This window comes from Salmo trutta, chromosome 21, assembly GCF_901001165.1.
Source record: "Salmo trutta chromosome 21, fSalTru1.1, whole genome shotgun sequence".
NCBI lineage: Eukaryota > Metazoa > Chordata > Actinopteri > Salmoniformes > Salmonidae > Salmo > Salmo trutta.
Window position 1 is genome coordinate 3,050,233 of NC_042977.1, and position 12,878 is coordinate 3,063,110.

General features: G+C 40.0%; 1 protein-coding gene across 3 annotated transcripts in view; it reads left to right on the forward strand.

Moving 5' to 3' along the window:
- Positions 1–12,878, forward strand: part of stard3nl (STARD3 N-terminal like) — a 46,896-nt gene continuing 34,018 nt past the window's right edge. For all 3 annotated transcript variants that reach the window (XR_003868253.1, XM_029703963.1, XM_029703962.1), the window contains exons 1-2: positions 1–101; positions 7,339–7,787. Coding sequence is in view for 2 of the 3 variants with exons in the window: in XM_029703963.1 (XP_029559823.1) it covers positions 7,593–7,787 (195 nt within the window). In the remaining variant the exon portion in view is untranslated. The remainder of the gene's footprint in view (positions 102–7,338; positions 7,788–12,878) is intronic.

The following is a 12,878-nucleotide window of genomic DNA, read 5'->3' on the forward strand; positions in this document are numbered from 1 at the left end:
ATTTCCGCCCTATTAGATTGACAGTTTAGTCTTCCGCATAACATGCCAAAGACAGCGGGGTGTAAGAAGAAAACGACAGGTAGCGAGCTGCACAATTAAAGGTAAGATTATAATTTCACTGCAACAAAGCCTATGTCATTTGCATACTTTCATTAATCATGATTATAGAAACATTTGCTCCTATGAAGAATAATTTTATTGGGCGCCTGCTCACGAGCTGCCCAAAAAGATATCGGTGGACTGTGTCGTTTTTTCCTCGAGCGTCTGTCGGGTCTGTATGTTGTTGTGCTGAATTCGATGCCATATATGGACATCTGTTTAACCAGTTTAACGGATCATAATGATTAATATCACTAACCCCAATTTGCATTAGGTAAAGTTACTGCACATTTGTTATTAGTTGATATATTTGGAACAGAACTTGCAACAACGTAGCCAAATGCCCAATTCCAAGAAAGTCAACATTAAGCACAACAGTGAGTGGTTAGCTGCAGTAGTCTCGCGTTGCGGTAACTCAAATCACGTCGTTGCCTCGTAGGGAAGACTGGAGCCTCATTTATAGACGTTGTCTATACTCAATATGCCCCAAAAACTAACGCTAGCATTGCATGTTTTCACGCAAAATGTGGCATTTATAAATACCGAACTAGACTTGAGAATTTGCTTGTCCTCCCGCAAACTTAGACCAATGCGTACGACAGTTTCTAGTGGTTGAAGTATTGCATTGCAAAAAGGCTAAAGTAGCCTAGTGCAGGAATATGACACTTATTCATAACAAAAACGGGTAGATAAATTATAAGATGCAAACATTTGCCGTTAGTGAGAAGAGCAGAAATCGATGCATTGTATAATAATTAGAAAAAGCATTACATGTTATATTTCAGTAATTTATCAGATGGCCTTATCCAGAGCGACTTAGTGTATTCGTCTTAAAATGGCTAGGTGCACAGTCATAGTAAGTACATTTTTCCTCAATCAAGTAGACGTCTATTTCCAACTATTTATTTAATTTCCATTATCTTTGCAGAATAAATTACTCACCTTTTCTGACTGATGGTTTCATACTCACGAAATAGCCTATAAGCCTACAACAATTTAGGATAGGGTACCATTAATCCCATATCTAATTTTTCCATTGACATTTGTGGGCTACGTCTGAATACTGTAATGTCATATTTCGAGTAGGCTATCATGTATAAACATAATACATTCACTGAGTGTACAAACCATTAGGAACATCCCTTTTGGCCTAAAACAGCCTCAATTCGTTGGGCGTGGGCTACAAATTGTCGAAAGCGTTGATGCTTCACACTGTTGGCGGGATGTCCTTTGGGTGGTGGACCGTTCTTGATACACACAGGAAACTTGAGTGTGAAATACCCAGCAGCATTGTAGTTCTTGACACACTAAAACCGGTGCACCTGGCATCTACTACCATACCTCATTCAAAGGCACTTACATTTTTGTCTTGCCCATTCACCCACTGAGTTGAACACACACAATCCATGTCTCAAGGCTTAAAAATACTTACTTGACCTGTCTCGTCCCCTTCATCTACACTGATTGAAGTGGATTTAACAGGTGACGTCAATAAGGGATCCTAGCTTTCTCTTGGGTTCACCCGGTCAGTCTGTATTTATTATGGATCCCCATTAGCTGCTGCCAAGACAGCAGCTACTCTTCACAACAGATTTCACATTAAGTGTTTGTCCTCTGGCCCCTACTCTACTACCACACATGTAGAACACAAAATCATGTATTTGTGTGTATAGCACATATGTTATCGTGTGTATGCATGTGCCTGTTTTTTTTTTGTTTTTTTTTGCTTCACAGTCCCTGCTGTTCAGTAAAGTGTATTTGTATCGGTTTTTAAATCTAATTTTACTGCTTGCATGAGTTACTTCATGTGGAATAGAGTTCCATGTAGTCATAGCTCTATGTAGTACTGTGCGCCTCCCATAGTCAGTTCGGGATTTGGGGACTGTGAAGAGACCTCTGACTTGTCTTGTGGGGTACGCATGGTTGTCTGAGCTGTGTGCTTGTCGTTTAAACATCTCTGTGCTTTTAACATGTCAATACCTCTCACAAATACAAGTAGTGATGAAGTCAATCTCTTCTTGATGACGAGTTGTAGCAATGCATTAGTAAATGATCATCAGTATAGGCCAGGGGCCTCATAACCGTTGCGTAAATTTGACCCAATCTGCGTGCGCCGTTTCTCAAAAGCCTTTGCACGCACAAAAATAGAGATTTATAAACTTGGCGCACATACATTCGCATGTTTCCCATTTATAAATCAGACCTGTTGTAAAACGGTGTGCTCACGTTCCTGAAAATACCAAAGGCCAACTTGATCAAATGTCGTTTGGAGGTGTTGGCAGAATGTTTTATTTTCCAGTGACATCTGCTGCATCTGACTGTTTCTTAAAGAGAAAAAAATTGCAAATGGTGGTGGACCTGTAAACAGATCTTTTGAATTCAATGTTTTGCATTTACCTTTTCCCGACCCTAAATATGCTCCACTGCCCGCAAATTCTGAGACATTGTCTACTCTGAAATGTTTTTAACTACAGTAGGCCTACTTAGTTGTAGCTTACACACTACAATGCAAAATACCAACTGTCTGTTCACCTGTATGTTATAAACCTCGCTCCCTTTCGGATGCATAGGCTAAGACATTTTTTAAATTTTATTATGCATCTAATAAGCCCAAGTAAATGAGATGCATATGGTAATTTGTTGTATGGCTACTTTGGGAAAATGAACACATCATGGACAGAAAAGGTGAGGAATCTGTTCTACAAAGGATATGATAGGTATATGCATTGTTTATGAATGAAATATTGTCTACTTGAGAAAGTTTACATTACAGTATTCAGATGTAGGCTAGCCTACAAACATCAATGGAAAAGGTGTACAGTCTATTCTATCATTAAACATAGAGCAAAATACTGTATTTACTACTCTGAAGCTGGCCCAATTAAATGAGCGATGGGACGATGGTAGCCTTCTCTAACTTGTTGTAGGCCTATAGGCTAGTTTCATCCTCGTGAACAATCACAGAAAGACCAGGGGAGGAATTTATTCTGCAATGATCATGGAAATGAAATAAATAATAGGAAATAGATGCTTATTTCTAATTATTTTAGAATGCAAAGATAAAATAAATACATTTTTGCTCTTATCACTTATTGCATGTTATTAATATTTCACTAAATATTTTTTGGAGGGGTATGAATGAGTTTCATCATATATCCCCCTTTTACACAAGGCTACCAGTAGTCTACTTTTGCCTTCTTGCAATGCAATATTTCAACCGTTAGAAACTGTGTGTACGCATTGTCTAAAGCCCTCAATCTCAACTGGTGAACTGGTGCACGCAAGTTTTGGGGCATATTTTGTTTGTACAACACGTTTAGAAATGAGGCCCCGGGGATTGGAAACTCCAGACCTCTGGGGCCGGAGTGGTTTCACACTTTTTCCCCATCCCTAGCAAACACAGATTATTTTAAACTAATTGCATTCTAAACTGAAGATTGTGATTATTGGAGTCAGGTTGGTTAGCTGGGGCAAAAGTGTAACACCAATCAGGCCCCCGAGGACTGGCGTTGCCCATTCTATCAATGTAGAAAGTTGCCATTTCTACAATTGATTAGACTAATGTAGCTTCTGTACCTGTGTTATTGTACCTTATGCCATTTTTTTTATATAACCCTGATCATAATTTTTTTTAGAGCAAGACTTCTGTGAACGCAATCGAGGCACACTTGGTCCGGTTTCCCAAAAGCATTTTAAGGCTAAATTCATCGTTAGAGCCGTGGTAGGAGCATTGTTAGATCTCCGAGATGTTTCCCAAAACCATCGTAATCTAGCGCCTGGCTCAGACCGCTCGTAATCTAGCGCCTGGCTCAGACCACTCGTAGAACAGCTAAGTGCATCGCTAGATGTTTTTTTCCCCCTCCCAAGTCACTTTATCCACAAAGATCTCCACTAAACAACTTCAGACCAAAGTTGGCTACCAATACAAAGTTGGCTATGTCTTTGGATTTGATACAAACAAGCGACGTATAAAAATATGCTTCAAATCAGAGATGAGATGACTGCATTAAAATATAGACAGTCTATATGTCTATTTCAATCATATTGAAATACATTAAATGTTCAATTGAGTTCTATTTTGCTGCTTGTAGGCGGTCTGTAATTTGTCTCAAATATATTTCATGATGTGTAGCTTAACGTGTGCAATAGTGTGCCAAATCTGTGATTATTTCATTTTCATTGGGTATACAGTGAGGGGAAAAGGGTATTTGATCCCCTGCTGATTTTGTACGTTTGCCCACTGACAAAGAAATGATCAGTCTATAATTTTAATGGTAGGTTTATTTGAACAGTGAGACAGAATAACAACAAAAAAATCCAGAAAAACGCAAAAATGTTATAAAATGATTTGCATTTTAGTGAGGGAAATAAGTATTTCTTTGTCAGTGGGCAAATGTACAAAATCAGCGGGGGATCAAATACTTTTTTCCCTCACTGTACATTAGAATAGGCATCTGTGATTTAGTTCATTTTTATTGGGTAAGCATTAGAATAAACCGCCTCAACATTTGCAGCCGTAGGTGGTAATATCTCAATAGGAGCTGATCCATTGTCAGTATTGTGGAATAATTCTGTTCAGGAAATATATTTGAATGGAGAAAGCTGATCCGAGAGCAGCGCTCCCTTTCTTTCGATCCCATCAGTATCGACACATGCTCCAACGATGCACTTAGCGACCGTTCTCTCTGCATGGCGTTTTGGGAAACAGCCGTTGTAGGAAAGATGCATTGTAAAAACACTTGTAAGTTCCATCGCTATAGAGAACCAGGCCCAGGCTAGGGTTTGAGAAGTCAATGAGAGAAGTGAAAAATCCTTCCTTGTTAATTTTCTCTGAATCTAAATGCAAAGATTCAAGCATGTGTGTTAAGTAGTTGAACATGTTATTACTCCAACCTCTTGAAAGTGACAAACACGTTTTCATTTTTGTTAAAAACAACTTTATATCGAAGGAGTGCCTTTTTGATTTGATGACCGTTAGACCCGATGACGTTATTGCGCATGAGCTTAGCTAGCTAACATCGAAGACATCGCCAAACAGGGAAGCAGTTTCTGCCTGTGTTTTGGGGTGTATATCAGCTTTAATATGGCATATAGCTTGTAGCTTCCATCAATGTAATTGTCTGCATCATGATGGGGTTAGGGGAACATAATGTAAAATATATTTTCCTTTATGTTCCCCTAACCCCACCACTAATTGGAGTGAACAAATGGAAAACAACACTTACGCTTCTACTTCCAGCTTATACACACTATATACATTTTACAGACACAACATATTTTACAATAGTTATCTTTTTAATCCCATCCCTCAGCTGCCCTATTTCCCCTCCCATCTACAGTGCATTCAGAAAGTATTCAGACCCCTTGGCTTTTTCCACATAAAATGTATAACAAATAAACTGAAATATCACATTTACATAAGTATTCAGACCCTTTACGCAGTATTTTGTTTTAACACCTTTTGGCAGTGATTACAGCCTAGAGTCTTCTTGGGTATGACACTACCAGCTTGGCACACCCCTGTATTTGGGGAGTTTCTCCCATTTCTTCTCTGCAGATCCTCTCAAGGTCTGTCAGGTTGAATGGGGAGCGTCACTGCACAGCTATTTTCTGGTCTTTTCAGAGATGTTCGATCGGGTTCAAGTCCGGGGTCTGGCTGGGCCACTCAAGGACATTCAGAGACGTCCCGAAGCCACTCCTGTGTTGTCTTGGATGTTTGCTTAGGGTCGTTGTTCTGTTGATAGGTGAACCTTTTCCCCAGTCTTGAGGTCCGGAGCGCTCTGGAGCAGGTTTTCATCAAGGATCCCTCTGTACTTTGCTCCGTTCACCTTTCCTTTAATCCTGACTAGTCGATGCTGCCACCACCGTGCTTCACCTTAGGGATGATGCTAGGTTTCCTCCAGACGTGATGCTTGGTGTTCAGGACAAAGAGTTCAATGTTTGTTTCATCAGACCAGAGAATCCAAGCTGGCTGTCATGAGCCTTTAACTGAGGAGTGGCTTCCATCTGGCCACTCTACCATAAAGGCCTGATTAGTGGAATGCTGCAGACATGGTTGTCCTTCTGGAAGGTTCTCCCATGTTCTCCCAGTCCCCAGCTCTGTCAGAGTGACCATCGGGTTCTTGGCCACCTCTTTGACCAAGGCCCTTCTACCCCGATTGCTCAGTTTGGCCGGGCAGCCAGCTCTAGGAGGAGTCTTACATTTTACATTTTAGTCATTTTAGCAGACGCTCTTATCCAGAGCGACTTACAGTAGTGAATGCATACATTTCATACATTTTTTTTTTCTTTTTTCTCCATACTGGTCCCCCGTGGTCACTTGTCGTTGCACCAATGTCTTGGTGGTTCCAAAGTTCTTCAATTTAAGAATGACTGAGGCCACTTTGTTCTTGGTAACCTTCTATGCTGCAGACATTTTTTGGTACCCTTCCCCAGATCTGTTCCTCGACACAATCCTGTCTCGGCGCTCTACGGACAATCCCTTCGATCTCATGGCTTGGTTTTTGCTCTGAAATGCACTGTCAATTGTGGGTCATTATATAGACATGTATGTGCCTTTCCAAAGCATGTCCAATCAATTGAATTTACAACCGGTGGCACAAGTTGTAGAAACATCTCAAGGATGATCGATGGAAACAGGATGCGCCAGAGCTCAATTTCGAGTCTCATAGCAAAGGGTCTGAATACTTATGTAAATAAGGTATATTTGAAATTATTTTTTATACATTTGTAAACGTCTCTTAAAAACCTCTTTATGCTTTGACATTATGGGGTATTGTGTGTAAATTGATGAGGAAAAAATGCACTTAATCAATTTTAGAACAAGGCTGTAACGTAACAAAATGTGGAAAAAGTCAAGGGGTCTGAATATTTTCCGAATGCAGTGTATGTACAGTATGTGTGATGGGATGTATGGATATAATCTGTAGTATATCTGAAGAATAGTATATGTACAGCAATAGTTAAGTATGTTATGTACAATATACATTCAGTCACACTTGAGGGAGGCTTTTAATGCAAGTAATTAGGATGAAAGGTTTTAAGAAGAGCCATAGATGTAAATAGATGGCTCTGGTTTCAAGTATTATTTTACATGGGGTAATATACTAAAGTAAATGGCAGTAATGTAAATAGGTCTACTGCCTGCATTTGAAATAAAAGCAGTTAAGCAAATCGAATTGACCCTTAATGTGAAATGTAAACCGCATGTACTGAAGGTCTGGCTTTTCTCTTTTTCAGCTGAGGCAGGGATGCATCTGACATCCATCCACGGTCATCATCACTGGATGTGATAAGTAGGCGGGCCTTCTTCTGACCAGTCGACGAGGCCAATACCTGCAAGCAGCAGGTGTGGGCACACCCCTTGAGTGGTTGGCGTTGCCAAAGCTCCTCGGCCTTTACTGTCATTGGCTGTGACTGGAGGAGTAACCAAGTAGCTGACTGACGCTTCATTAGTGGGTGGAGCCAGCCCAGAGTGAAAGGCGTGGCCAGTTATGGAGAGCATAAGTGGTAGCAGTGTGGACTCAAGAGCCACCCTTCGGGGCATAAACACCACACCTCTCTTGGCCCGCATAGAGTCTTATGAGGCGAGCGAGAAGAAGTGTATCTCCGATGTCAGGAGGACATTCTGCCTCTTTGTCACCTTTGACCTCCTCTTCATCACCTTGCTCTGGATCATTGAGCTCAATGTAAGTCGTTGCGCCATGAAAGTGAATATAGACTCCTGGTAAATGCAATCTGGATTAGAGGTCGACCAATTAATTAGGGCCGATTTCAAGGTTTCATAACAATCGGTAATCGGTATTTTTGGTCACCGCTCATTGCCGATTACATTGCACTCCACGCGGAGACTGCGTGGCAGGCTGACTACCTGTTATGCGAGTGCAGCAAGGAGCCAAGGTAAGGTGCTAGCTAGCATTAAACGTATCTTATAAAAAACAATCAATCTTAACATAATCACTTGTTAACTACACATGGTTGATATTACTAGTTTATCTAGCTTGTCCTGTGTTGCGGTGCCTATTAATGTATCATTGAATCACAGCCTACTTCGCCAAACGGGTGATTTAACAAGCGCATTCACGAAAAAAGCACTGTCGTTGCACCAATGTGTACCTAACCATAAACATCAACGCCTTTCTTAAAATCAATACACAAGTATATATTTTTAAACCTGCGTATTTAGTTAATATTGCCTGCTAACATGAATTTCTTTTAACTAGGGAAATTGTCACTTCTGTTGCGTTCTGTGCAAAAGAGTCGGGGTATATGCAGCAGTTTGGGCCGCCTGGCTCGTTGCAAACTGTGTGAAGACCATTTCTTCCTAACAAAGACAGCCAACTTCGCTAAACGGGGATGATTTAACAAAAGCGCATTTACAAAAAAGCACAATCGTTGCACGACTGTACCTAACCATAAACATCAATGCCTTTCTTAAAATCAATACACAGAAGTATATATTTTTAAACCCGCATATTTGGTTAAAAGAAATTCATGTTAGCAGGCAATATTAAACTAGGGAAATTGTCACTTCTCTTGCATTCATTGCACGCAGAGTCAGGGTATATGCAACAGTTTGGGCCGCCTGGCTCGTTGCGAACTAATTATGACACAGCATTGAAGGTTGTGCAGTGTAACAGGAATATTTAGACTTATGGATGCCACCTGTTAGATAAAATACGGAACGGTTCTGTATTTCACAAAAACAAACGTTTTGTTTTCGAAATGATCGTTTCCGGATTTGACCATATTAATGACCTAAGGCTCGTATTTCTGTGTGTTATTATTTTATAATTAAGTCTATGATTTGATAGAGCAGTCTGAGCGGTGGTAGGCAGCAGCAGGCTCGTAAGCATTCATTCAAACAGCACCTTACTGCGTTTGCCAGCAGCTGCTGTTTATGACTTCAAGCCTATCAACTCTCGAGATTAGGCTGGCAATACTAAAGTACCTATTAGAACATCCAATAGTGAAAGGTATATGAAATACAAATGGTATAGAGAGAAATAGTCCTATAATAACTGCAACCTAAAACTTCTTACATGGGAAAATTTAAGACTCATGTTAAAAGGAACCACCAGCTTTCATATGTTCTCATGTTCTGAGCAAGGAACTTAAATGTTAGCTTTTTTACATGGCACATATTGCACTTTTACTTTATTCTCCAACGCTTTGTTTTTGCATTATTTAAACCAAAATGAACATGTTTCATTATTTGAGACCTAAATTGATTTTATTTATGTATTATATTAAGTTAAAATAAGTGTTCATTTTTCTTTCAGTATTGTTGTTATTGTCATTATTACAAATATATTTATATAAAAATCTGCCGATTTTTTTTTTTAATCGGTATCGGCTTTTTTTGGTCCTCCCATAATCAGTATCGGCGTTGAAAAAGCATAATCGGTCGACCTCTAATCTGGATATGTGCGAATTCCTGCAATGAGGTTTTTCAGTCCCAATTCAATGACATTATAATGAATCGCTCCTGTTAACTTCATGCTCCGGTTTAGTGCACACTGTCATTACATGACAGTTGTACCAAGCTGTTGTATTTATCAGGCCCTTTTCATAGCTTATTAACGTATTGATAGAGCTCAATATTGACTACTGTAGTTTAAGATGAATTAATCCTTTTGAAACACTACCTTTTGTTACTGGGAAAAGTTTGCAGTTACTGGTAACATGTATCCCAAGGGCACTTCATTTACTATAACAGGCTTTTAAAAGCTATATTGGTGAACAATTTCTTCTTAAAATATCAAAAGCACACTTTTTTTCTTTTTTTTTTTTGACCCATTTTTATTGTAGTCCTGCATAGAGTTTACATAACACTGCCTTTTACGGATACGGTTACCAAGCAGTTGCCATAACAGGTGTTGATGCAGCCAGTCAAGATGCTCTCAATGGTGCAGCTGTAACTTTTTGTGGATCTTAGGGCCCATGCTGAATCTTTTCAGCCTCCTGATGGGGAAGAGGCGTTGTTGTGCCCTGTTGGTGTATTTGGACCATAATAGGTCCTTCATGTTGTGCACACCGAGGAACTTGACGCTCTCAACCTGCTCCACTACAGCCCAGTTTATGTGAATCAGGGTGTGCTTGGCCCTCCGTTTTCTGTAGTCCACAACAGAAAACGGACCTCCTTCCTATAGGCTGTCATGTCATCGGTGATCAGGCCAATGTATTCAACTTTTTCTGTCCCATGGTGTTGTGTGTGTGTGTGTGTGTGTGAATGTTTATCCTTTTAAGCTTGGAAAAGAGACATTTTCAGTCCGATGTTTTAAACCTAGACTTGGACCACACACCCTCTCCACCAAATAGCAGACGGGAAGCAAAATAGTAATTGCTTTGTCACAGTTAGCCATTGATTCCTTCCAAGCCACACATTGTTGAATTTGCAATTTCTGCCTTGTTGTGTGATGTTTATGGCCGATGAGCACCGATATGTTTTATCAATAATTGAAAAGGATTTGCCAGTAGATTGTCAACGTGATTCATGATGATAACTGCTTGTCTATTTAGCTAGCTAAGATTTTTGATTTTGACATGATCAGTCCAATCTAAGCTACGGTAAATATAACATCATTTGACGTCTTTTTATCTGTGGCCAATTACCTCAAGCTTTGGACGGGCACTTCTCATGTAAATCTATGGCACCACCCAAAGGGGCTTGAACTTCCTAGCGCTCCCTGAAGATTCTGCGGCAACGTAGTGTCTCCCTGAGTGACAGAACACTGAGCCAATCACAGCGCAACTAGAGAAAATTACCAACACCTACATCTGCTTTTGCTGGCTGCTCCTCCACCACAGAAAGCACTGAGCTAGGCTGAAACGCCTGCATTTTGGAGCTGCCTTGCTCAAGAGTCCATGTTTGTATGCAGCTTTATTAACTCAAGGATAAAAAAAATGTACATTCCACAAATCGCTTTCTCCTTTGCTGGAGTTTGGCCTTGAAAGCATGTCCGTGGTAAAGACAACTTGGTTGCTGATTTTTGTCTTTCAAGGGTGGGCAGTCAAATTGTTTAGCCAGTGTCTAGCCCTGGCATACATTTGACTGCATGTTTTTGCTGTATTGAAAATTTGTTTTGTTTTGGTGGGGGTTGTCCCAAGGGGATGAGAGCTCTGGAAAGCTACACAGAGAAATTTTACCTCTGTTTTTCTAAACTTCTGAGCTTTAGGCAGCAAAAGCTTAACAAATAAGAAATATAATTGTATATATGTACATAGGTGGCTGTTTTTGTCTTGGTTTTAACTCTCATAATGTTTTAATTTGGAGAAAGCAACACATTTATGTTGTGAAATGGGAGTTTTCTGTTGGTTGTGTGCAAACTTGTCTAACAAAAATGTTGGATATATTTGTTGTCTCAAGGGGGAAGGTATTAGGTTTTGCTCGATTTCGATGTTGGTTCTTTTTGGGTGTGGCTTGCCCTGATTGGAATCATCCTTGTTGCTCAGGATGTGTTGCTGACACAGGTGGTATATTAGAGCAGCTGGTAGGGTTGCAAAGGGTCGGGAACTTAAGCCCGGGAATTCTGGGAATTTTGCTTAAATTCAGCAAAAAAGATGGCTTATAAAAGTGAACCTTTTTTGTGGGATACACATAAGGAAATTCTAGGTCTTGTGGCATATTTTGGTTAAACTATCCCCAATTCAATGGAATTACAACCCTCTGCATGCACAGTGCATTCTTCCATCACATGTACAGCTGATTCTCAAGATCTTGCACACTAATGAGATGCTATTGAACTCTCACTACTACACTGTCTGAGCCAAGGACTACATGCTTTCTGGTAAGTTTTGATTATAATACTGGGTGGGGTGAATATATTTTATGACATGATTTTTTTGTTAACTAGTTAATAGTAGCCTACAGCAAAGTGTGTTTACATCATTTCTAACTTGTTAATTTCTGCTAGTTAGTGTTTGCTACCATGTGGGTTTAGCTTGCTTGAGCCTGCTAACTGAGTGTTCATTCACCTGTTTCCATACATGTTATCTTACAACACATTTCTTACAAACATTTATCTTACAAAGGAGTTGTTTAATCTAACAATTTAACTATTTATCTGTACATGGAATGGTATCCGTTTTTTTTTTTTTTACACTTTTTGTCTGATAGTGCCCGTGACATTTTCCTGTAACTATCTGATGTGTGGAGACATTTCACTACAGCTAATGTAGAAGGGAGAAGCTGTGTACATTTGCAAATACTGTGCCAAATAATATGTGAAGAATGCAACAAAGATGCTGAATCATCTGGCCAAGTGCATAAAGTTCCCTCAGCGCTCACAACAAGCAACCACTGACAAAAGTCCCTCTACTTCTATTTGAGGTGAAAATGATAAATTAGACACCTTATCGATAGCAACAGCTCATGGTCCTCCTGGAATCAGAAGTTTTTTTGACTTAATGGAGGAACGTAGTCAGATGCTGATGAATGTCTTGCTCGAGCTGTGTATGCAACTGGTTCACCTCTGATGCTCACAGACAGTGTGTATTGGAAGAGATTTGAATGTTCTTCACCCAGCATACACCCCTCCAGCCAGACATGCATTATCTACTCATTTGCTGGATGCAGAGTTCAAGTGAAGGTCAAGCAAATCATATTGCAATCATCTCTGATGGGTGGTCGAATGTTCGTGGGCAAGGAATAATTAACTACATCTCAACCTGTATTCTACAAGAATACAGACACAATGGACAACAGACACAGACAGGTCTCTACGTGGCAGATGAGCTGAAGGCAGTCATCAATGACCTTGAACCACAGAAGGTATTTG